Genomic DNA, 26,099 nt, shown 5'->3' with positions numbered 1-26,099 from the left:
TTTCCAGCTAAAGTATGCAAATTAGAGATTATCAACGGCACTATCGACGACACTATCGATAGCGATAGCATTGATGTAAAATAAGCATGTTGTACTATGTTTTATTTTATTTTTGGGTTTCATGAACACTTATTATGTACTTTAACCATTCTCAAGTTGAAGAACAACGCTTGAGAAAAAGTTGAGAGAATATTTTGTTTCAAATGATAAATAATGTTGAATATCAAAGTGAGAATTAATGTTTTCCCAAACATTTGAGAGAAAACAAATTTTCAAGTATGTCTCAAATTACTCTCAAGTTGAAGATCGACGTTTGAGAAAAAGTCGAGAAAATATTTTGTTTCAAATGATAAATAATGTTGAATATCAAACTGAGAATCAATGTTTTCCTCAAACATTTGAAATTTTTGTTTTCAGTATTTGTTGGGATGACGCAGTGCATCTAAGTGTGTGTGTGTGAAGGTATGCGTGTATGCAAGCATCTAATGCAGACTCGTGCTGTTGTTAACTTTGTTGATTTGCTGCGCTGCATTATAACAAACAATAAATGTATTTACCAAACTATATATGATTGTGTTATACGTGTATTAGTTTCTCGATATGATGAGCATATGTACTGTATATTCTCCTTTCCCTTTTTTCCAATACAAATACTTTCTACACGCGTACGTTGTAGGATGTTTGTTAATACAATATAAACGTAAACGTAAATACATTTTTTATTTTATTCAATTAAATTTTTTTCGAAGTAGATATTATGCAAAATGTAGACAGGAAGGTTGAGAGTGACTAAATCAATGTTAGCTACAAAATTTATTTTCGCAAAAAGGGCATGAAGCTTGACTAAGTAATAATTTAAAAAAAATAATAATTTAATTCGTTTTTTACAGAACACTAACGAGATAGATATCCGCGATCAATCGGAAGGAAGTGTATTGAACAGCAATATTTTTATCTTCATGTAACCAGTCGTCCTACCTATTTATCTCTGCGACCAATTTCAAAGCTTTATAGCTTCCAAGCTTCTGCAACCCAATTGTCAACCTTACCTGCGCGAGGGAAATCCTGTTACAAATATGAATGTATCATACACATATTTAGCAGAAAAGGCTCTGGCAACCCCAAGTTTCTCATGATACTAGGGGGTGGGGGCGGGGTGGCCTAGAAGGTTTAATGTGGTCATATTAATCGTGCTCGAGATGGTCAGGCTATTATTACCTTAATGGTGCTTTGTTACCGGAACATACCGGATCTATATTCGACAAAGGACTATCAACATCAATAACACTATACAAAACCTTCGGCGAGTGTTTTTTTTTTTTTGTTAATATAACAACCATTTTCCCTCCACCTTACTGCATCACACCTTACTCCCTCTAACTGTAACATCCCAAGGCTCTACATCACACACTATATTTCACACACTTCCTCACAGGCGGCACTGTATCATATGACTGTATGAAACCTTCGGTATTCGAGTTGTCTAAAAATTAAACTTCATAGAATATAAAATGTAAAATGTTTGACGTAATTTTGCACATCCGTTTTTTTTTTTTTGTGAACAAAATTCAGATATAGGGGCGTATAAGCTGCTCTTTTTTCTGCTATCGAAGGCGGAGTAATAATAGTTTAAAAGGCGATGTGTGCCAACTGCTTTTTCTCGGCGGTTTTCCAAGCTTGAGCGCATAGTTTTACAAGGTCTGAAACCGCACTAATACGGTCAAATTACCCGGTCCATGAAAGGCTTCACTCAATCTTTCACACAATATACTTAACAGGGTCTGATATGCGATAGTTAGAAGGCTGATTCCAAGATAGTTGGCATTGTTTGCAGCATCTTATTTCTCGTTGACAGGGGAAGGAAAACTTCTATTCCAATCATCAGCAAGCAATTGTCAGACCATATTTTGCTTAGAAGTTGATCCATGTGACTAACCTACTTCTCGTTGCCGCATGCAATCCATCAGCACCCACGGCATATTCTTATCCCTTCATCGTACGGAAACCTTAAGCATTTCAGGCATGAACCTCAGTACTTGGCGACGAAGTCTCTGTCCCACCACGAATCCGACACAGAAACTGTGCTTATCCGCATGACCACGCATGTATATGTCACACGATTTTAAAGCGTTTATTTCCATGTTTCGCCCGTCGCATCTCAACTTTATTACATTTCGCATTCACGAGGACATCACTTAAACGGGCATCTGCCCCATCCAATTCCCTCAAGTCATGGCCTTTAAAGTGGGGTGGGTGTACTAAGCTCAGCGCAAACCCTGATCATAGGTAATACAAGTTTTCCTAGCACGTTTGTTTAGCGAGCCACTTGGTCGAAAGACAGATGAACCGCTTGCAGCCGCACCTTATGAGACTGCAGATGGAATCCCGCAGCTAGCTTTTTACTAGCCGATTAAGTCCAATTACTACCAGGGGCGAGGGCTTGGTCTACCCTGCGTAATCTTTTTGCAAACATATTCGTTGTCGCTTAGATATGTTCAAACTTGTTCACTAAAATACGATTATGAGACCCCGAGAACAATACTCGCAAATCATACTGCCAAAACTACCACGACCTCCACATTTCATTTCATCCGGCCGTGAGCTCGCAGTAGAATGATGAGACCTTGTGAGTGCCACAAATCAGAACAACACTTTAAAAAAGTAATGTTTCCATTATATTTTTTTTTTGTTGCTTGCCACTTCAACAAAATCAGCAACAAACACTACAAACCATACCTTCAATATTCCGGGTCCGGAAATCAGCGAAGACAAGTAATTATGTACGACTGGATATTGTACGTTGGCAACCAAAACCTTGAAAACACACATTGATCTGTTAAAGTGCGAATATCCTGTACGCAAGTAGTTGAGCGGTTCATTGTGATTGTATTGCATTTGTATGCGTACGTGACTGGTGCATGTGTGGAGTGTTTCCTTGTGCGCCTAAAAGTATGTTTATCTGCGTGCTAACTATGTATGTAAATGTGAATTGTATGCTTTGTCGCGACCAAACTCAACTCAAACATCTCATTTGCATATTTTATTGGTGGCATTTAATTATTGCATTTTGTAAAATGTTGCGGTTTTGTGTTGTGCACTATTCGTGTGTAGTATGTATGTTTGCTCTGCTGAATGAAGATAAGCCAACAACAATGATTACAATAAGTGCATATGCAATATTAATGAAATGTTAACCACGATTTGTAGAATATTTGTCGACGCTTTTTGCCCTTTGAATGCTGTAATTTTTGTAAATTTTTCGCTTAATTTTAAATTCTATATTACACTGTGAAACAAAACAAGTTTTTATTTTTAGGCATCAAGTATTCGTTACATAGAGTTGGTTCTTTTTAATTGTTAATAGCTACTTCTTACTTACTTAATTTCTGTCATTGTTTTTGCCGCACAATGATTACTGGTTCACAATAATTCGTCCTACAAGATCGAAATGTTCATTCAAGGCCTTTGAATCGAAAGTGTCCAAAAGAAGTAGTAGGAATTTAGCACCTGCAACATGGTATGGTTGTATTGTATATTGCCGCTCCCATAATGTTATGACCGTACATCACCCCGAAAAACTTGAAGAGGCCTCCTCATTTGCTAAATTGATTAGTTGATGCTATTTTTAAATTTTTTATGTTTTTATAAATAAATAACAGATCTGCTTGAGGATCGTTCCTAATGTGTCGAAATGCGTTGTATGATAAAGGAAGTCAAGAAACTCCAATATCTTAGCACAAAAGTACACTTTTTCATTTTCGATATAATCTTTGTCTGCATGTGCGGCTTCTTTTTATCGTAATCATCATTAGCAACAGCATCTTAATTACTGTGGTCGATATCTGCTTTCTTCGCCGACATCTGTAGACTTTCCTTTCAAGTTTCCGTTTTTGTTAGGCTTTCCTTTTTATACTCAGTTGAGCAGAGCTCACAGAGTATATTAACTTTGATTGGATAACGGTTGGTTGTACAGGTATAAAGGAATCGAGATAGATATAGACTTCCATATATCAAAATCATCAGTATCGAAAAAAAATTTGATTGAGCCATGTCCGTCCGTCCGTCCATCCGTCCGTCCGTCCGTCTGTCCGTTAACACGATAACTTGAGTAAATTTTGAGGTATCTTGATGAAATTTGGTATGTAGGTTCCTGGGCACTCATCTCAGATCGCTATTTAAAATTAACGATATCGGAATAAAACCACGCCCACTTTTTCGATATCGAAAATTTCGAAAAACCGAAAAAATGCCATAATTCATTTCCAAAGACGGATAAAGCGATGAAACTTGGTAGATGGGTTGACCTTAAGACGCAAAATAGAAAATTAGTAAAATTTTGGACAATGGGCATGGCACCGTCCACTTTTAAAAGAAGGTAATTTAAAAGTTTTGCAAGCTGTAATTTGGCAGTCATTGAAGATATCATGATGAAATTTGACAGGAACGTTACTACTATTACTATATATGTGCTAAATAAAATTTAGAAAAATCGGATGAAGAACACGCCCACTTTAAAAAAAAGTTTTTAAAAGTCAAATTTTAACAAAAAATTCAATATATTTACTGTATATAAGTCAATTATGTCAACATTCAACTCCAGTAATGATATGGTGCAACAAAATACAAAAATAAAAGAAAATTTCAAAATGGGCGTGATTCCGCCCTTTTTCATTTAGTTTGCCTAGAATACTTTTAATGCCATAAGTCGAACAAAAATTTACCAATCCTTCTGAAATTTGGTAGAGGCATAGACTCTATGACGGTAACTGTTTTCTGTGAAAATGGGACAAAATCGGTTGAAGTCACGCCCAGTTTTTATACACAGTCGACCGTCTGTCCTTCCGTCGGCCGTTAAAACGATAACTTGAGCAAAAATCGATATATCTTTACTAAACTCAGTTCGCGTACTTATCTCTTACCTTGGTACAAAAAATGGCCGAAATCCGACCAGAACCGCGCCCACTTTTTCGAAATCGAAAATTACGAAAAATGAAAAAAATGGCATAATTCTATACCAAATATGAAAAAAGCAGGGATGCACCTTAACGTTAAGCTAATCGTTTATCAAAAAATTTTCACCGTTTCCGTTGAAACACTTCGAAATATTATCGATAAAGAAATTATCAAGATAAATTGTATCTCGTTTTTAACCGAAACGAAAAGCTTTCGTCAACGTTAAAAACGTTAACAAAAACGTGATATTTTATGTTTGAATTGTGTTGGCAATGCTATAGCCATGGCGAAGCCGTAAGGTGGTAACAGCGAGCGGACATACACACGCAAACTCCATGTAATTTGTTTTTGTAATTCGTTGGTGGTAATGTCAAAAATACTCTGAGAAATGTTCGTACTGTCAAAATTCATGAGAAAAGTTGCAATCAGTTTGGCTAATGCTTTCACCTTTAATGACTCCGCCATCAATCAGCTTTGCCAGCATAGTTTGAAATTAATAATCAACATAAACGATTTGATTTCGTTTTGATATGGCAGAAAACGAAACAAAATCATTTCGTTAATTTGACGTTCTTAACGTTAATAAACGAGACGAAATGACTTTGTTTCGTTTATTAACGTTAATTATCGTAACGAAATGATATCGTTTCGTTGGTTAAGCATGCCTGGAAAAAAGGAATGAAACATGGTAATTTGATTGGTTTATTGACGCAAAAAATAACTTAAAAAAAAACTTTGTAAAATGGGTGTGACCCCTAGAATATTAAGTAGAAAAAAAAATGAAAAAGTTCTGCAGGGCGCAATCAAACGCCCTTGGAATCTTGGCAGGAATACTGTTCGTGGTATTACATATATTGTTCTGGGTCACCCTGGCCACATTTTGGTCGATATCTCGAAAACGCCTTCACATATACAACTAAGGGCCCCTTCCTTTTAAAACCGTCATTAATACCTTCCATTTGATACCCATGTCATACAAACACATTCCAGGGTTACACTAGGTTCATTTTCCTACATGATATTTTCCCTTATTTTGTCTCCAAAGCTCTCAGCTGAGTATGTAATGGTCGGTTACACCCGAACTTAGCCTTCCTTACTTGTTTCTTACCTCATTTTGTCCATTATTTTTTTTTTCTTTTTTCGGTTTGGTTTATGCACACTTCCTGAATTTCTATTGATGCATTAATGTTCATATCAACTGTGGCAAGTGGAAAGTGACCCTCACTCGGCAACCAGATCGAAAACGCCCTATCTTAGAATTTGTTTGAAGAAAACTGTATCCCAGATTTATTTTAAAAAATTCCCGATTTCAACTCAAAATCTAATAAATCTATGCTGAAATAGAAAGTTTTTGCTAACATCTAAAATAGGACATTTTTCAACTCCATCTGAGAGAGTACAGCAAATTTTTGAGATAGGGCGTTTTTCAAAAACTTTCATAGATTCTTCTGATGTGATATCAAGCGGTGTATCAAAGCCAGTTTCAATCTGGAACTTATTTACAAATTTTGGATTGAAGTGATTAATTGATTTGATATCGTATCAGATGACATTGACATAGAATAAAAGCATTTGAAGTAGGTGATATTTTAGAATATTAGGGACAGGGATTGATATTAATTTTATTCACATTCACGCAATTTCTAGGAGTGGTGTGTTTGAATTGCACAACAATCGGTAAAACTTGATCAGCACTTATTTTATCTAATATCATGTGATTTGAGGATCTGAAGCTATATACTCGAATCTAGTCATTTGAATTTGATATCATTCGCTGCAACGATCTGATACTACCATATGTTATTTGAATTGATCTGTTTTGGTCTTATGTGATATGGTTTGACTCATATCATATCATATGAGATGACTTAATGTAACAGCTTTTTAGGCAGTTAATATTTTGTAATATTAGGAATAGTAATTGATATTGGGAATATTCACATTAACACACTCTCTAAGGGTATGGGTTGTACTACAATCAGTTAAATTTGACATTTAATCTGATATGATGTGATGTTACTTAATCTCTAGTGATTCTGTGCTTCAGGAACTGAAGTGCTATTCTCAGGTGTGTTGTTAACTTGTATTCTAATTTCAGATCACTTGAGCAGGGCATCGATCTGATACTAACTGGCGTTTTCTGAATTGATCTGTTCTGGGTTGATGTGATATGGTTTGACAGATTTGATATCATGTGTTATGATATGACCGAATGCTATAGTAGTAGTTATTATCCTGTGATATTAAGGATATAGATTGATTTTAGGTATATTCAAATTCACATATTTTCTATGGAAATTGGTTAGGGGAAATTAGGTATGTCCTTATTTGATCTGATTTGATATGACCTCACTTAGTTTCTTCCGATTTATGTGTTTCGGGAACTGAATTATATTATAAATTGTGGTGCAATGTAGATACCGTAATTTGATATAATTACTGCATTGATCTGCTACTCCCAGATGTTTTCTGAATTGATTTGAGTTGACGTGAAATGTTTTGACTGATATGACATCATATCATACGATATGACATAATGCAATAATTATTAAATAATGAGATATGATGTTATTCGTTCACATCAACAGACTTTTAACGGGCATTGAATACGCCTTGCACAACAAACATATCACTCAGGGAACTGCATTGAAATCTTCTATGACATAAATTGATGTGATATGATTATGCTGCGATGTGATGTGATTTCAAAAATTGTATACAAGTTATTTATATAATGTCATATAACATTATTGAATATTATTCGATGCAAAGTGTATTTTGATGCAGCTGTACCAAAATAGACAACTGTTATTGTAGCTGCTTTCGCAAGTTGTGCCGATAAAAAATAAAATTATTTTTACTTTTTGCACAGTGTAATACATGCTCACACGCAAACCAAATTTTAATTTATTATCGCTAAATCGCAATCATGAAAGAATTCTATATTTTTAATAATAATGGTGTATGCATTTTAAATTAAATATTTTATTGCTGTTAGTGTTGCTGTTTTGAACTGTTGTTGCTATGCGCTCATTGCGTTTTTGTTTGTCATGGAACAACAACAATGCGCTGACTAATTCCCATGCCAACGTGTATTTAAATGATGCCTAATAAGGCTTTTGGTGTGCAATAATAATTCAATTTTTATGTGGTTATTTTTTTTTTGCTGTTGTATAATAAAATTGTTTTCGTACCAATGAATATTAATAAACCGCACTCAAATGTCAGGATGTTGCCAGGAACTGGTTGCGCTGCGCGGGATTTGTGCGTCTGCATGCAGCCGTTGCATTTTTGTATGCAAAAAAATTAAAAAAATTAAAATTAATTATTTATGTGGTTTTGCTGTAAAATTGTTTTTTTTTTTTTTTTGTAATTTTTATACAAATTATCATTTATGTTTCATGCAAATTTTATGCCCGACATGTGCAAAATGCAATTATTTTTGTATATTCATTATTTATTTTTATATCTTTTTTTTGAGCTGCAAATTCACATTTTGTTTGTGTTGATGCTTATTACTTTTATATTTTTTCACAATTTATTTTAATACAATAATTCATTGGAATTTATGCAACGCAAATGCCATTAGTCTGACCAAAAAAATTTTATGATTAAAAAATGTTGCATAAATAACTAAAATCAATCGAAATTTTAGCATAAAAAATTTGTATCGCTTCATCACACATTAATTAAATTTCTTATTAGCTTTCCTGCATTTATTTAAATTTTTTTTGGCAATATTACTTTTACAATTAATTATTATCGCTATTTTGTATAAATATTGCCTTTGTATAAAAATTGAAATTTCATTACAAAGGCTTGTGAAAATCTTTTGCGAAAATAATTTTAATGAAATTCTATTTGCAATAAATTGCTGTTTGTTAAAATTATCACAAAAACATGGCTTTGAAGCTTAAAAAAAAATTATTAATTTTTATTAAATAATATTTCATAACATTTCATATGCCTACCACACCGAATGCCGTGTGGTTCGCACCCCGGGCAAAGCAACATCAAAAAATTTTAGAAATAAGCTTTTTAAATTAGAAGAAAATTTTTCTAAGCGGGGTCGCCCCTCGGCAGTGTTTGGCAAGCGCTCCGGGTGTATTTCTGCCATGAAAAGCTCTCAGTGAAAACTCATCTGCCTTGCAGATGCCGTTCGGAATCGGCATAAAGCATGTAGATCCCGTCCGGCCAATTTGTAGGGAAAATCAAGAGGAGCACGACGCAAATTGGAAGAGAAGCTCGGCCTTAGATCTCTTCGGAGGTTATCGCGCCTTACATTTATTTATTTATAAGGCCAATAGTCACCTATGCTTCTCTGGTTTGGTGGCAGAAGGCCACGCAAAGAAAGGCAACGGCTAAACTAAGCAAACTTCATCGATTAGCTTGCGTTGGCATAACGGGGGCGATGAGAACCGCCCCTGCTGACGCATTTAGTGCTTTAGTGGGAATACCTCCCTTCCCTATTCTGATAGAGAAAGAGGCAACACTAGGTGCACTAAGACTTCCAAATATTTCTGAGTTGAAGGAAGGAAATATGACAGGGCATATGAAAGTAATAAGAAAATTCATAGGAAATTCCTCATTACAAATGCGTGACGTAATGTCCCCTAAGCTCAGAATCTCACGGAACTTTGAAGTGTCCATTGTGGACAGGACCCACTGGTAAATAGGGAATCCTTATAACGACCCTGACTCAGAGGTCTGGTACACGGATGGATCGAAATTCGTTGACGGAAGAACGGGAGCTGGCATCTATGGGCCAAACTTCAAAAAATCGATACCAATGCAATAGAGGTCTGTGGTAGAGAATGTCTGCGGAGAGGCTCAACATCGAAGAGCATCTACATTATGTCGGACAGCCAGGCGGCACTGCGTGCCTTGCAATCCTACACAGTTACATCTAAGCTAGTGGATGAATGCACTGAAATCCTTAATGCCCTGGGAGCCAAAAACAAGGTTTTGTTAGGATGGGTTCCCGGATATCAGAGACATGAAGGTAATGAACATGCAGATTACCTAGCAAAGCAGGGTGCTACATCAGCATTCTATAGTCCAGAGCCCTTTTGTGGAAACTAAACAATTCAGACGTTACTGGATTGATTGCCCAGGGCAAAGGCAGGCCAAACTGTTTATACTTCCGGCAACGAAAGTTTCAGCCAAACTCATTAACCTAAGCAGGGAAGACCTAAGAACTCTTACTGGGTACTACACGGAACACTGCGGTCTACGATATCACCTAAGTAAATTAAATCTATCTGATACCCAAATTTGTCGTTTCTGTGAGCTGGATGATGAAACGCCGGTTCACATTCTCTGCGAATAGGTCACTCTAGCTAGGCAGAGACTATCCCATCTAGGAGGTGGGACTCTTTATCCCTATGTGATATGGAGTAAAAAGCCTGAAGAGGTACTTAGATACATCAAGAGCCTCCAGATACAAAATTAGGCTGAAAGGTCTTGCACAATAGATCTGTACAAAGGTCACAGTGCTTCCAGACCTATTAATAATAATAATAATACATTCATTTCACCAAAAAAAGTAAACTGGCAATAAAACAATATATAAATTAGTAATATGCTACAACTGTCTTGTAAGACGAACTTGGAATGGCTCAAAGTAATCTTTCATGGATACATAAGCCTGAAACATGAACCGCAATCTTGGAGTACGGCATCATCACTAATTAGTGCTGGACCGCCTACGTGATTTTGGATGTCTCATAGCAAAGTACATGAACCTTTCTTTCATAGCTCTAACTAACGCCGCCTAAGAATATCGAAGAAAATTAGTTCTTCCTAACCCAGTAGAGTATTCCTCCTTCTTTAGCGGATAAAATTCGAGTACAGATAAGAATACGGCGTCGGATCATCACAGGATTTACTCAGCGAAGCCATTGAGCTTTTATTCGTTGCACTATGTTCATATCTGCTATATACAGCGTTTTTTCTTAAATAAGTTTTCCAATGGTCATTATATTTTCGTTCAAACAGTCCATGATACTAAACCATGTGTCAGGACTGATACGATGTAACATTTATGGATTGTTAGTTTTGTTCTTTTTCATTCTTGTCATTATTCATCTCAATACCAACGCTATAGAAAGCCGAACCTAAGGCGGGACTGGTAAGGCCATTGGTCATCAATTAATATTTTAATATCATTCAGCATCAGCTTGAAGAAATCGCCGCTAAGGCGATAAGGATTTGCTTCATCTAAAGCATTCTTTCGTTTCCACTGGTCTCCTTTGTTTTCTACAGGTTTCATATATATAGTAGACTTAACAAGCCCGTTCATCTTCGGCGCGCATCAGTCTTTCATACCATACAACCTTGTGTGCGTGGTTAGGCAATCTTATTTCACGATAATTAGCTAGTTTATGTGATCTTATTTCTTGTAAATTTCTCAGAGCAAACTTAAATTCCACCATTACCTATGTAGGTAGAAACGTCGCTGTCTTGCTTCGGTCCTTCTGTTTGGCAAACCTATAGGTTTACGTATTAATTAAGTGATAGCGTAGACTACGTATAGTGATAGTTCGTAGCTCATATCTGCATAAATTAATAAGTTTGGTGATATGCTCTTTTGATGGAAGCATAACAAGATTGGCCTGTTTTTGCCATACGGCGTAAATCATTTGGGGCCTGAACTGCTTATTTAGTCATGGTTCACTTTATGTGTGCTTTGGTAAGCTCACAGAAAGGATCTCCACTATAAAATGCTAATATTGTACCCTGTTTGGTAGTCTGCCTGTTCATTTCCTTGGTAAACTTCTTGAAATTAGTGGATCCGAGAGGATCTCCAACTTAGGTGTTCGGCCTTCCGGTTGTTTGTGTAAATCTTCGTTTTAAACTCAGAAGTCACATTATTCCAATTGGGATTATAACATGTCATAAGCACGGACGAAATCCGAAGTAAAAAACTTGGGGCTATGCCATTTGGGATTATGTCATTTATATAATGGCATTGAAATATGTTTTTCCACGTTTTAGATTATAAGATTGTTTATTCTTTAACAATACAATGGGCCTAATGATTAAAAAATAAAAATTTGTTTTTTATAGCTTTGTTTTCATACACACATTTTGAAAACTTGAAGAAAAACGTTTCCGTATACATATATATTTATTTACACGACACAATGGAAAACTTAATTAATTTCTTGTTAGCAATTCTTTTGTGTTCTTTTCAGTTCAATAAATAAAGGAATTACTAAATAAAACCACATGATCGCTAGATAATATTTACTTTTTAATAAAAAAAAAAATATTTCATACAGAAACGGATTAGCGTGTGACATAAGCCTATGCTCAACTGGTTGCTATGGACTCCAGCAAAATTTTAGGTAGTCAATGGCCAATGGTCACACAAATCACTTTCAAACGTTCGTCGTGCAATATCAAGTTGTGGGTCATGAAGGAGTCCTCGCAAATCAAAGAAAGTTTGCACTAAAGCTTTGTGGTCACCAATAAGGAACACATTAGAAATTTAACAAAATTGGACGTAGGAAAAGCTCATCTCAGTTATAACTTGTCGCCCGCCGGCCAGAAGCATGAATGTGCCAAAATGAAAATGTTGGGAAATCGAGTTTCAAAGTTTATTGCTCCCTCAAAATTAGAAGAATTAGTTTCTAATGTCAAAGTGTATCTATATATTATATTCACACTATGCTCTTTCAGCTGAGATGATTGCTCTGCTCGCATCCCTTCTATTTTCCGAGATTTAGCACATTAATTTTTCTGGCACAACAAAAATTTTAAAAACTGATCTAATTTTTTGTTAACACAGCTATACAAAAAAATTAAAGGTAGTCAGATAAGGTAATGCGACCCATGTTTTCTATACATTTTGATGCGCTGAATCTAAATACGCTATAAGAATTGGCCCAAGTGGTCATGGTATGGCCTTAACCTCAAAACACGTAAAAAAATCACTGCAGATTGATTTTTAAATAATGTTAGGGCCAAGCCAATACCTGCTAGGCCAATTCTGTTGGCATCACAGTACTTGGGAAAACATCCGCGGCTTTGACTTATCGAAAGTATGTATGTAAATGAAAAAGTTACACATTCAATTCAATTTCATATACACTAATGTGTTTTTATTTATGATATTGTAACGAATTTACTTGCCAATACTCTTATTTGCAACCTTCTGCTAAGTTCGAATCACTAAACTGTTAAATAAATAACTTCAATATTTAATAATGCAAATTGGCCTCTATTAAAGTACTTCACAATAATTAACTCTACTATTGCCCGACAGATAGCGTGCTTAATTGAAACTGACTCTAGCGCCTCTATCTGCCGCTGCCTTTTATACTCTTTGATTTCCTCGGTCGCATCTTCTAGGCGCTTCCATTTCCAGAATCTACTAGTTGGCCATCAGCTATCAAATTTCTCAGCTGTAACTACAATTGCACGATTTTATAGCTTCTCTCATTGCATACTTCCGGGAGTATCTAAGATATATGCATGTGGTTGCGCATTGCTTCTCAGCTGCGTATACGTACATATGTGTAGACATAATTATTTAATCGTTTATGTAGATACATAATGATGTATTTATGGATGTGCATACAAGGCACTGCTTAGCATCGGCTTAGAGATGGCAGTACCCCTTAGTGTTGCTAATATTCGTAACAATATTATTGCAAACTTAGAACTAGTTCTTATTCTCATCAGAATCAGAATCTTATGAAATATTGGGTTTGGGTAAAGCGTCGCCCTCAAGATTTTTATAAATAGTATGATATTCTTTGGCGGCCACCGTGGTGTGATGGTAGCGTGCTCCGCCTACCACACCGGATGCCCATGGTTCAAACCCCGGGCAAAGCAACATCAAAAATTTTAGAAATAAGGTTTTTCAATTAGAAGAACATTTTTCTAAGCGGGGTCGCCCCTCGGCAGTGTTTGGCAAGCGCTCCGTGTGTATTTCTGCCATGAAAAGCTCTCAGTGAAAACTCATCTGCCTTGCAGATGCCGTTCGGAGTCGGCATAAAATCATGTAGGTCCCGTCCGGCCAATTTGTAGGGAAAATCAAGAGGAGCACGACGCAAATTGGAAGAAAATCTCGGCCTTAGATCTCTTCGGAGGTTATCGCGCCTTACATTTTTTTTTTATGATATTCTTTTGATATAACCAGTTTTTCACACAATTTTTTCAAGTATTTTAGTTTTGATTCGAGAAGAGGCAACGGCTTCCAATAAATCGGGTTGTCTTCAATTAAACAACTATCTTTTTTCGGATATTCAGCTATTAAAAATTCTTCATCGGTATAATTTTTTATTAAGAATACCTTAGACAGCTCATCTTTTGTGTATCTCAACTAGCATTCAGGCACGTATCCCGGAACATTCGAACAACGAATGTTCTTACTTTTTCTTAAAATTATTTAGCCATATCAACGAATGTGTCATACAAACAGGAAAATCATTACCTTGTTGCCAGCCAGAAACATGAATGTGCTACAGGAATGTGCTACATTCATTTTTCTGGCTCAACTTTGTGTGATTGAATTGTACATTCATAAAAATGGCACTGCAATAAGGGGTTTCCATGTGCGTAGGAAGCTCTGGATTTAAGTATAACCTAGAGAATCTAAAGGGTAATATAACGAGGCCTATAACACAAAATCGGAAAAATTGCACATTCATGCTTCTGGTTAGTGGGCGACGATATGAAAAATTGTATATATGATCAAACTTGATGTAGAGGTACCATCGACCACACCTTGTAGTTTTCGAAATTAAAGTTAAATCTATTTAAGGCAAATGCTAAATTTTTTATTTACTTCGCTCATTGTCTTGCATTCTTAAATAAACAGTCTTAACGAATAGACAAACACATTTCTATACGTTTATATCTTTTCCAAGTAAATTCTTTTGTATACATGAAATTTGGAGTTATAATTTTTGGTATAAAGGGACTGTTGGTGACAAGTCTTTTACAGTTATAAATTTAACTTTTTATAAACTTAATTAACTTTATCTCTAAATAGAAATGAGGTCTCACTGCTTTATTAGCAGCCCTACTGGCTTTAGTGTTGATTGTGAACGAAGTTTCATCTAACAGTGATAGCCAAGCTGACCGTGCAAATGATCCTTCTCAACGTGGAAAGGAACATAATTAACAACAAGATGGTCGTGATGCTCCTGTTTTGGCTGACCGTGTAATAACTGATAGAGCTGGTGATAAAAGTAAAGCTAAAGGTGCAGGTGGATCAGGTGGTAAAGGTAAAGCAAGTGGAGCAGATGGTAAAGGTGGTGCCAGTGGAGCAGCTAGTAATGAATGTACTATTGATGCTAAATCACAGAAGGGTGGTGCTGCTAGTCCAAAATCACCAAAAAAAGGACAAAAGTGATGGAGTCAACAGACGTATAGTCAATAATGTCGCAGAGCCAAAAGATTTTGTGAGCCTCAGCATTCGTTACAAGTACTTCGCACAAGGGAAATAACCAAATTAGGAAATATTAAAATATGTAGTGAGTTGTAGAATAAAAATGTTCTTACAAAAAAAAGTTTACTACATTCAATTCTTTCAGGTGTTTTCATGAAAATATAAAACTTTAGCTTAAGCGTAAGGTACTAACGTATCTCTTAAGTTTAGGGAAGGTTTCTATTTCGAAATCAGTTTAAAATAATTTCAAAAAAATTTAAAAATTATCTCTCAATAATGCTGAAATGGTTCTGGAAATAACTTCGGATTGATCTTAAAATTCCCTCACCTTGTCGTTGGTGTGAGGGCTTAGCCGAACTCCATAGCGCCCGACTATGAGGCGGAGCGGCTTACGCTGGCATCTACGCCGTTTCACCTTCAAGAAGTGCCAACCCGCTAATCCAGGGTGTTATACCGACGGTGCCTATTGGACGATTTACAGCCAGCGACTGTATTCGAACGGCGAACGGTTCTTTCTTAATTCTGGACCGCTTAGCCCGCCTTGTCGGGCAGGTGGTTGTACGACCAAGATAAACGACTCATTACCTAATTGTAATAAGGACGATCATAAGGGGAGGACTGAGTCGCAAGCCAAGGACAACAAAAACGTATTAAACGATGCGTCAGAGTCGTGGAGCGAGAGTAGTGCTGATTAAATTACCTCCGTGTTGGAAAAGCATACACATGAAAACGGAGTAGTAGAGTGGAGAAGGGTGCGCAGCAGAGGAAGTAAAAGAGCTCTCTCGCGGTACCGTAAAGCACTAAGAATTCTCCAACGCCAGGGTGCAGTGGTCGACCCAACAGAAGTGGAGATCGAGTGCTTGGAATGGATGTGAAGATGATAGCGCGCGACAACGTTGCGAGCTTACGGTGGCTGGAGAAAGTGGTTCCAAACATCCAAAGGCAAAGCACGAACGCGCGGTTTGAGGTGGTGGAAAAAGTGCAAATCCCCACGGTACCAAAAGTTAAAGTATGGATACCATGCGTGATGAAGTCGGAGGATACACTGCGACTTCTGCAGAATCAGAATCCGCACATACCGACACAGGACTGGAAGGTACTTACTGTATCTCGGCATACGGAGGAAGGTCAGTTCGGAGGATATATTGTACACGCAGCTTGGCAAAATGTCCTGGGGTACAGGCAAAATCGACTCAGGAAAAGAGGTCCCGAGGACAACAATCTTAACACGCTAGAAGTGAGCGAAGTTGAAAGGACCTCAAAAGCCTAAGAGAAAAAGGGCAGGTGGAGGTAGCCGTACGATTATAAATTTCAATGTGCGCAGGGCATTATAATGCAAATTTAAGTGACACGGATGTCCACCTGAAAGATAGGTGAGGTAGCATTTCATTTGTATCGATTTATTGAAGTTAGGCGCAATAACCTCCTGCCCAAAAAGGTGTGGTTCATAATTGGCGTCGAAGCGGTATAAAATGACCAAAATGTCATTTTGGGATATACTCCCCACAAGATAGCGATTAGATAAGCATTCGAGGAGAGCGTAGGTATTTTTCCTTCGTTAAAAAATCTGATTTTTTGTGATACACCTAGATGGTTCAACAATTTTCTTTTCCAGGTAAAATGCACCACGAGAGTTCTTTTAGACCTCCAGCGGGTTAGGGGGCCAGAATATACACGCGGTAGGTATGCCTGTCATAAGAGGCGACTAAAATACCAGATTCAAGTGGCTGTGTAGCGCAACCCTTCACGTTGCCAGTGCAATATATAGCTTCTCCAAACCGAATTGTCAACCTCACCTATCCGCGGCGAATCCTGTTTCACTAAGAGTCGAGGCTCTGACGACCCCAAGCTCCTCATGGAACTGGGGAGGTGGGGAGGGAGGGATGCCTGAAGGTTTAATGTGGCCATATAAATCGTTCCCGAGATGTTCGGGCTAGTACCTTAATGGTGCTGTGTTACAGGATCTGTATCCGACAAAGGACCATCACATCGATAACACTCCCCAAAGCCTTCGGGGCGTAACCTTATCGCTACAACAACAACAACAACAACAGTTCTTTTAGAGTTGATAATTTATCCCTGAGCCTTGCTATCGAATGTCGAATGCATCCATGTGATGCAGCTTACTAAGTGAAAAACAACGCTTTAGATTTTAGGAGTATGTTGGTTTTGAACCTGAGCTATAATGTGGCTCTAGCTCAAATGGTTACAGGATAAAACTCATTTCTCCATCGTTCCCACACTCTCATCTCTTCACATCAAAAACTAAAAGAGAAATAATTCTTAATTCATCCTTTCTTTTCTACTCTCCAGGCTCTCGACTATGGCTGTCATGTGCAGCAGCAGGACATACCACAGGCCATACAGTTACTGGGCGAAATGAACAGTAATGTAAAGCAGGTCACCGATTTGGTGGAAAGTATGCTGCAACGTGTCAAACGTGGCGAACTAACAACAGAATATGGCTTAAGCTTTCTCGAGGTCAAATATCACATGCTACTCGATTACTTAATAAATCTTACTTATGTGGTGCTACGTAAATGCTCTGGCGAAACCATCGAGGGTGATCCATCCATTGAACGACTAATTGAAATACGCACAGTTTTGGAGAAAATACGACCCATTGATCACAAGTTACGCTATCAGATCGATAAATTAGTGAAAACAGCTACTACTGGCATATCGAGTAGTTCCGATCCGATTTTATATAAGGTAAGTGTACGATTGAGAGCTGGGCGGGTATATTAAATAATTTAGCGTTAATTAATAAATTTCAAACAAAAAAAAAATATATTTAAAAAAAAATGTGCAGCCCAATCCGGATAATATGCTCACAAATGCTGGTGGTGATGATAATGATGCCGACGATGATGAGCATGCATCTGATGATACGGATTCGGAAAGTGATGATGATGCTGAAGAGGGCGAAACTGGTGTGAAGAAACCTAAAAAGGCAGCAACAGCGGGTAAATCCGGTATTTATGTGCCGCCAAAAATTAAGCCAGTATATTATGATGGTGATGAGAAATCGGCTGATAAAGATAAGAAAATGGTTGAACGTGCCAAGAAGCGGGCTATGACGTGAGTATAAAAACTAAAATTTTTGTGATGTTGTACATACGTGATTTTTACAAAATCTTCTTCAATTTGTAGCGCCTCAATGTTACAAGATTTGAAGGAGGAATATTTAGATGCACCCACAGAGATTTCATCAGGTTCACGCGCTCAACAATTGCTATCCAAACAACATAAAGAGAAGCAGGAATATGAGGAAACTTATTTGACACGCCTACCGGTAACAAAGGCGGAAAAGCATCGTCAACGGAAATTAACCACTTTAGGTATGTGAAAGGTTTTTTTTGGGGGAGGAATGATTCCAATCCATAGTTGATAACTTAGTATATCCCAAACATTATATTTTTTTAAAAACTCAGGCTTAGAGTTCCTTTATACAGACTTCGGTTTAATATCAGGGTTTCTAAGTAGGTGACAGGGCACTGTCGAATGGGAATTCATGCAGTGCGTCTCAATATGCTGAACCCCATCCTACTGAAGCTTTATGTCGGATGATGAGGTGGAATCATCGAAGCACTTTATTGTCCAGCTTTAGCTAAAAATACGAAAGTACTTCGGTCGCGATACACTCGGATCTTCGGAGGAGTAATGTAATGAAGCTCGCAAACAGACAGCTCTGCTCTCGTACCTGTTCTATTCCAATAATCTTCGGTCTCTCTGCGCCACCGGTTAATATGTCCATATTTTTTTGCACTCTCCATGTGGAGCGCTGTGGATACAACGGGATAACAGCGAGCTCGGGCGAGCAACTATACAAGGATTTGTTGTTTAGAGGAAACGCATCTCGTCAGTTAGTGCTATGGAAGGGTCTTAAACAGAGGAGAATCCAGCTTCTAGGCATGACTCATATACGTAATATGGCTTCAAGGTGTAAACGGCAGCCCTAAATTATTTTCATTTCGCCGTCTATCCGCAGGAACAAATCCTCAAAGCTGCATCACCAACTAGAACGCAGACGTATTCTACTTAATCATACGTATCAGTCCCGAAGTCCCAGAGTGGCGTCCACTCTCCCGCGGAAGAATAAAGTGCTGCAGCATAAAGACGAGAAAGATTTCAGAGATTTTAATGGTTATCCTCTACCAGGTTGATGTGACGAGTCACCTCTCATTAGCCAATGATTTAAGAAGACCGCCGCATTTTTAATGAACCATGTGGGAATCCAATCCCACTATAGCCATCCCATTCAATTCAAATATTTCAGGAAAAACTTCTTTGCCTTCATTCTACTTCGACAATATGCGCGCAATCGTTGCATCTGGGCCAAAAAAATTACAGCAGCGACATGAGAAAGTTGCACAGATTCCCGCTCCCATTCCACAGGCCATTTCTTATTCGTCCGTCAAAACTTGGAGGTCAATCTCTTGGCGAGCTTTACATCTTTCCCTTCCTTCCTTGTATCCATAAGCGAAATGAGAAGCAATTTGGTTCAGAATATCAATAATTAACACAGAGGAGAATGTTGCCATATGCACTGCTGGGATGTCATTTTCTTGAGTCGGTTCCTAGCATATTATTTATGCAGTTCACTTGTAGTGCTTACCATCGCCCCAATGGGTTGTGGTTTAGATAGGTAGAATAGTTGTCATATACATATATCCATGCCGTGCGCTGTTGCCTCTGACTTCACTTGTTAGCTATCATTTGTATCATTATCTAATATTATCTTAGGTGTCATCTAGCTCTCTATTCTAGTAAGATAAGGTAAATTTAAAATGGATTCTTTGTTTCTAGTGCTAAGGTCCGGGGATCCTCGCTCATCGAGCCTTCTCACTGGTAATTGCTTTGTAGGGCTAAGCACTTCGGGGTGCAGGTCATGTCCGAGTATTATTCAGTGATCTTACCAGCTACCATCTTAGCGTTTATAACCCAAAACCGAGCGTATTCAGTTTACCATATTGTATTCAATGCCCAGGTTGATAACCTATTCCGTCCCTCTATGTCCAATGTCACACCCATGTTCTCAAAGGGGCCTCGATCTTAGGGATCACATCATGTAATGCGTTCTCGGTTGAACTGCCTTTGATGTAAAAATTTTGGGATGCTTATAGCCCCGAGGTGTCAACCTCCTGCGAACCATCCAGTATCCTTTCAGAAGTTTTTATACAAACAACCAAAGACTAACTCACCTAAACTGATTGTGCTTTTAACGGCCCCTTTTATTAATCTTTAGAATGAAAATCACCCTGATCACTCAATTCAATTGTGCATCATTTAGCGGAATACGACGCCTAAATATATACACTCTTGGTTTTAACCAAATTTTTCTTTTGATAGTGGCTTACTCATTCTCAAAGATTCTTTTATTGATAACATATACGAAAAACTTTACTTCCTGAACTCCTATTTGTCCTTCATATGGATTTTTTGTACTACCTAAGGCTTTCGTTGTATGGTTGCTAGCTTCCAGAGAAACGACTTAGGTTTAATAATATGCGAAACTCTTTCCTTGGCCTAAAAAGGCTGCAATTTCATCAGGAAGGATATCAGTTTTGGTATAACTAGTGAATGAACCTATCCGTACAGCGAACCCACGGCTTTGTTTTTTCAGCTTGCAACTATTAGTATTCAGGTCCATCGCTAAGCTTACTTCGAAAGTACTTTTGTCAACTGGTTCTCTTGGCTTACGATGGGAAATGGAAATATCTGAGATTAGGTAGATATTGAGTAGAAGGGTTAGAATAAGACTACCGATCCGATACCATGTATACTGCGAATATAGCAGATCATTCCATTGCCAGACAATGCAACTTTTACATTTACTTACTGCAATCTTAGAACCCTAAGTTAAATTATTCTCCTTTCAGCAACACTTGGCGATGAAATCCTCGGCGAAATCAGTCGTGATCCGGCGTTATGTGGCGAAGGTGCTGCGAGTGGTGCCAATAAGAAGCGCAAATTGAAGGGCAAAGGCAAAAAACGTGGTGGTAAAAAGCGAAAGTTCCATTAAACAAATGAAAAGCTAAAAACGCGAACGCATGCGCAAATGGGTATTACAACAACAACAAAATATATACACATATAAACATATATACGTACGAGTATATTGAAGAGCAAGTTTAAAATTAGGTAAAAGAAAAAACAGCAAACAAAGCAAAAAAACAAAAACAAAAATGGATTAGAAACAAGCAAAGGAAATTAAATAGTATCAAGATGAAACAAACAAATGGTATGCATACGCACATACTTAACGGTTTTTACCATTTATTAAAATACATATATATACAATACTATATATAAATATATACATACACGAAATAAAATAACAAATGCTGATGTGAATGGAATTTAATCATTTTTTTAAAGAAATTTATATAAATATTTTTGTTTTTGTAAAACATAATCCACATACTGATTTACTTATTATAATTAATTTGCATTTTGTTAACGATATTGTAATACCATTGCGTTGATATATAATTTAAAAGTTAAATTTTATAAGTAACTATTTTTGAAATTTAAATAACGTTTTTTGATTTTGTCATTAAGTTTGCTCAATTTATTATAAAACAAAAAACAGTTTCGTTTAAGTTTGACTTCGTTTGTGTATAGATATTTGATTTGGGTTTTTTTTAAATAAAATATTTGATTTGTTCACATGATTGAAAATTTGTTTTATTTTTATTTATAGTTAATTTAATTCACGTTAAACGGATCCAGCCAGAATCTTTAATTTTGTTCACAAATTTTTATAAAAACTTCTTAGTATTTTTCTGAAATTTTATATTTTGGGGAAAAAATCGCGTAGTTATCGTAAATTACTTATTAAGTACCAACTTGATCTTGAATTTCGATTAGTCGAAGACTCGAATTTATAATTATTCGAATGCCAAAAATATTTAATCGTGGTCGATTATTCGAAAATTTGATTTTATTTATGAGGTAAATCAGGAATTCATTTTGATTGTGACTCCAAGAAACAAAAATTTATATTTTTATCTTGATTGATTACAATCATGACTATGCAATAAACTGCAAAAATAAAGATTGCAATGAGTATTAAATTAGATTAGACAATAATTTGAGTTTTTTTTTCCAGATGTGACAACAAAAAGATTTAAATTTGGTTTTCATCAGAAAATATTTATATTATTGTAATCATATTTGCTTACAAACATTGAATGTATAAAATTACAACCTACAATTATTTAAAATTTAATTAATTGATAATTTTTAATTAATTGATTGCAATCATACTTTGTTGGTTGTTGTTGTTGTTGTTGTAGCGATAAGGTTGCTCCCCGAAGGCTTTGGGGAGTGTTATCGATGTGATGGTCCTTTGCCGGATACAGATCCGATACGCTCCGGTACCACAGCACCATTAAGGTGCTAGCCCGACCATCTCGGGAACGATTTATGTGGCCACATTGAACCTTCAGGCCATCCACTCCCTCCCCACCCCCAAGTTCCATTAGTAGCTTGGGGTCCCCAGAGCCTCGTCTGTTAGTGAAACAGGATTCGCCGCGGATAGGTGAAGTTGACAATTGGGTTTGGAGAAGCCATATATTGCGCTGGCAACCTCAAGGTTTGCGCTACACAGCCCCTTGAATCTGGTATTTTAGTCGCCTCTTACGACAGGCATACCTCCCGCGGGTATATTCTGACCCCCTAACCCGCTGGGGTATACTTTGTTGGTTATAAGCATCGGTTGTGGCAAAAAACGGAAGCGCATGAGTGTTTTTGTTAGGGCTATGAATTTAAAAAACACTCAAATATGATTATAATAAAAAAATATTAATAATTTACAATCATGTTTTGCTTACGATCATTGGCTGTATTTTTAATTACGACCTACAAATAATTAAAATAAAATAATTTAATTCACTTTCGTTGCAGTTACAATCATCGATGACTGTACAAAAATTGCGGTCGCAATCATAAAATATTCATAGTAGTTAACTATTCTGATTGCATGCAAAATCGTTTGCTTTTGTTGTAATTGTAAAAGTCATAAACTACAATTATTTTGTAGTAATTCATTGTAATCATGGTTTAATCTACAATTGTTGATTGTACAAAATTGCAATCTATAGTTATTTGGAAATAATTTCTTGCTCTAATCCTGTGATTGCAAACTTCGACTGTACACAAATTCTGTTTGCAAGCAATTCAAAATAAAATTAATAATCGAAACAGCTTGCGCCTTCTCCGTCCTGATGTCGAGTTGTTTAAAGTTTTTCCCAAATGTTCAATAAAACATTTGTTAGAGTTTGATGATTGCAATATCTTTTTGAATACATTCATTGGTTATACAAAAATAGTAATCAATGATCATTTAGAAACAATTAAACGCATTAACGTTTTGGTTTAAATTGTTCAAAATTCAAAAGGCAATTACTACATTTCAGTGCACCTATCAACACCTATGACTATAATCAACAACAACGGCTGCAATCAATGATTGTATTATGTTAGTTTTATGATTGGACTCAATCGAATTTGTTCACAAACAAATAAATCAAAATGTTTGTGTTTATTTTTACAGTTCGCGAGGCATAGTTAAATTACCTATTTTAGGGTTCAATATGTAAAAGTAAATCTGCCTGTATGCGCAGACTAAGTTCCTCCACTCGGTTAGGAGAATATTTATTTCCAACAACGGTATTCCATGGATGAGGGTGCACAAACCAGTTGACTATCTCGCGGCGAATGAGTCCATCTGTTAATACACGGGTGGTTTAAACTGCCTTTTAAGGTTCATTTAGGTGCGTTTGGAGGTCTCTTTGCTTTAAAATGCTTAACCTGAAAACATGCTTATGTCCACCTCCGGGTCTGTTATGATATTCTGTCAGTCCTCAAAATTTTGTTTCTTCAACGTCTCTGATTTATCGATCACCTGCCTCTGTGGTGGCATACGTCACTTGCTAAGCCTACTGTTTCGCAAGAAAATAGGAGGACGTTTGTTGGTGCATTAGGGCAATGCAGCAACTCTATGAATTCTAAGGCGCCATGCCAGTCATACTCCTTGAAGTTTGTGTATGAACGCAATCTGCTAGAATACGGGTGGTTTATCGACTCCGTATAACCTTCTCATATGCCCTACGACTACTACAACGGCAAAGTTTAAGTTAGGGAGGAACTTTACTTCGATATAGAAAATTCATTTCAATTTGGCATCGTTTATCGAGTATTTTTGTTTGATATTACAAGTTAATCGATACTTACCGAAAGCTGTAAAATTAACTGACTGAAATTTTTTTTGGTCTGTTTATTTTTTTATTGAACGCAAGGCCGTGTAAGTCTTCACAAATTTTAATATTTTTTTTTATCTACTTCTGAGTTATGGATCCACTTATTACTCCTCTTTTGTTGTATATAGAACTTAAACATTTTAAATTGTTTTTACCTATTATTATTATTATTATTATTATATATATATATATTTTTTTTTTTTTTTTCAATTTACCAAAAAACTCACAACTCGCAATAAACTGCATTCATTTTTCGGCCACAAAATTAACAGTTTCCACAAAAAACTATAAAAATGATACATACAACAAATACAAAATTATAAAATTTTCTAAACTTAGTATTTCACTTTAAAATTAAATGTAAATTACAAAAAATAAAAAAGATATTTCGACGTCAAAAATTAAAAAAAAAAAAACTTTAAATATTTGCAATAAATGCAAAAAAAAAATTAAAATTTAGGACAAACAAAATGCAAACATTTTTGTTGTTTTTAGGAGTCAAAATTTACCGGTTTGGCAATAAATATTTAACAACAAAAAATCGTTTTAATTTTAAAAATAAAGTTTGGAAATTATAACAAAAAGAAACTAAAAACAAAAAAGTGTACAAGTCTGGCAACATAAGCAAAATCCGATCAACGCAATTACAAGCAACTCAGTCTCACAAACTCACAGATAAAGACAACACCAACACACACTCACCAAGCAATAGCCCAAAATGCAGTTTACAACAACAATTCGTTGGGAATTAGTGATTCAATGGAAAACGGTTCAAAATTCACATATTCCGAATAAATGAAAGCTTTTTAGATCAAATCACAACAACAACAACAAAAAATGTTTACAAAAACAAAATAAACAGAACAAATGACGTTGCCTTATCTAATTGTACGAAAAATAAACTTAAATAATATAAATTGAAATACAAAAAAAAAATCAACAAAAAGAAGCAAAAAAACAAAGTAAACTACAACAAGAACAACAACAACTGAAAATGATGACAAACAACCGTAACAAACAACAAAAGCACAAATTAAAACAAGAGCATTAAACAGACCGGTTATACAAAAAAAAAATTTATAATAAAAGAAAGATAATTAAAAAGAAAATAATGCTATATTTCTATTTTTAATTCTGTAAAATGTTTTTGAAAATTAAATTATAAAGAGAAATTGTAACAAAAATTCTATACAAATACTGTATAATATGAATTTATGATTCATAATACAATTTATATTTTTAATTCAAATTGTTAGATTAGTGAAAAATGCAAAAAAAAACATAATTTTGCGCTCGTAAGCCATAACCGCCTAAGTGCAATATAAAAATACAGAACTTTGTTTGTTGTTGCTTGCGCCCACAGAATTGTGAAAATGGAAATTTAAAAATAAATTATTTTTGTGTAATAATAGTGAAGCGATACGTAAACCCCACCCATAAGACCGAGCAGAACTCGAAAATTTTGGAATTAAGAATTT

General features: G+C 36.2%; 1 protein-coding gene across 2 annotated transcripts in view; it reads left to right on the top strand.

Moving 5' to 3' along the window:
• Positions 1 to 21,544, top strand: part of LOC137239323 (neuroguidin) — a 223,401-nt gene extending 201,857 nt beyond the window's left edge. For both annotated transcript variants that reach the window (XM_067764493.1, XM_067764492.1), the window contains 4 exons: positions 17,669 to 18,067; positions 18,168 to 18,436; positions 18,509 to 18,696; positions 21,238 to 21,544. In XM_067764493.1, the coding sequence (XP_067620594.1) occupies positions 17,669 to 18,067; positions 18,168 to 18,436; positions 18,509 to 18,696; positions 21,238 to 21,380 (999 nt within the window). In that variant the 3' untranslated portion in view covers positions 21,381 to 21,544. The remainder of the gene's footprint in view (positions 1 to 17,668; positions 18,068 to 18,167; positions 18,437 to 18,508; positions 18,697 to 21,237) is intronic.
• The last annotated feature ends 4,555 nt before the right edge of the window (positions 21,545 to 26,099 follow it).

Source organism: Eurosta solidaginis, chromosome 2, assembly GCF_040869045.1.
Source record: "Eurosta solidaginis isolate ZX-2024a chromosome 2, ASM4086904v1, whole genome shotgun sequence".
Lineage (NCBI taxonomy): Eukaryota > Metazoa > Arthropoda > Insecta > Diptera > Tephritidae > Eurosta > Eurosta solidaginis.
Note: the sequence above shows the minus strand (reverse complement) of the source record. Positions and strands in the feature narration are given on the sequence as shown.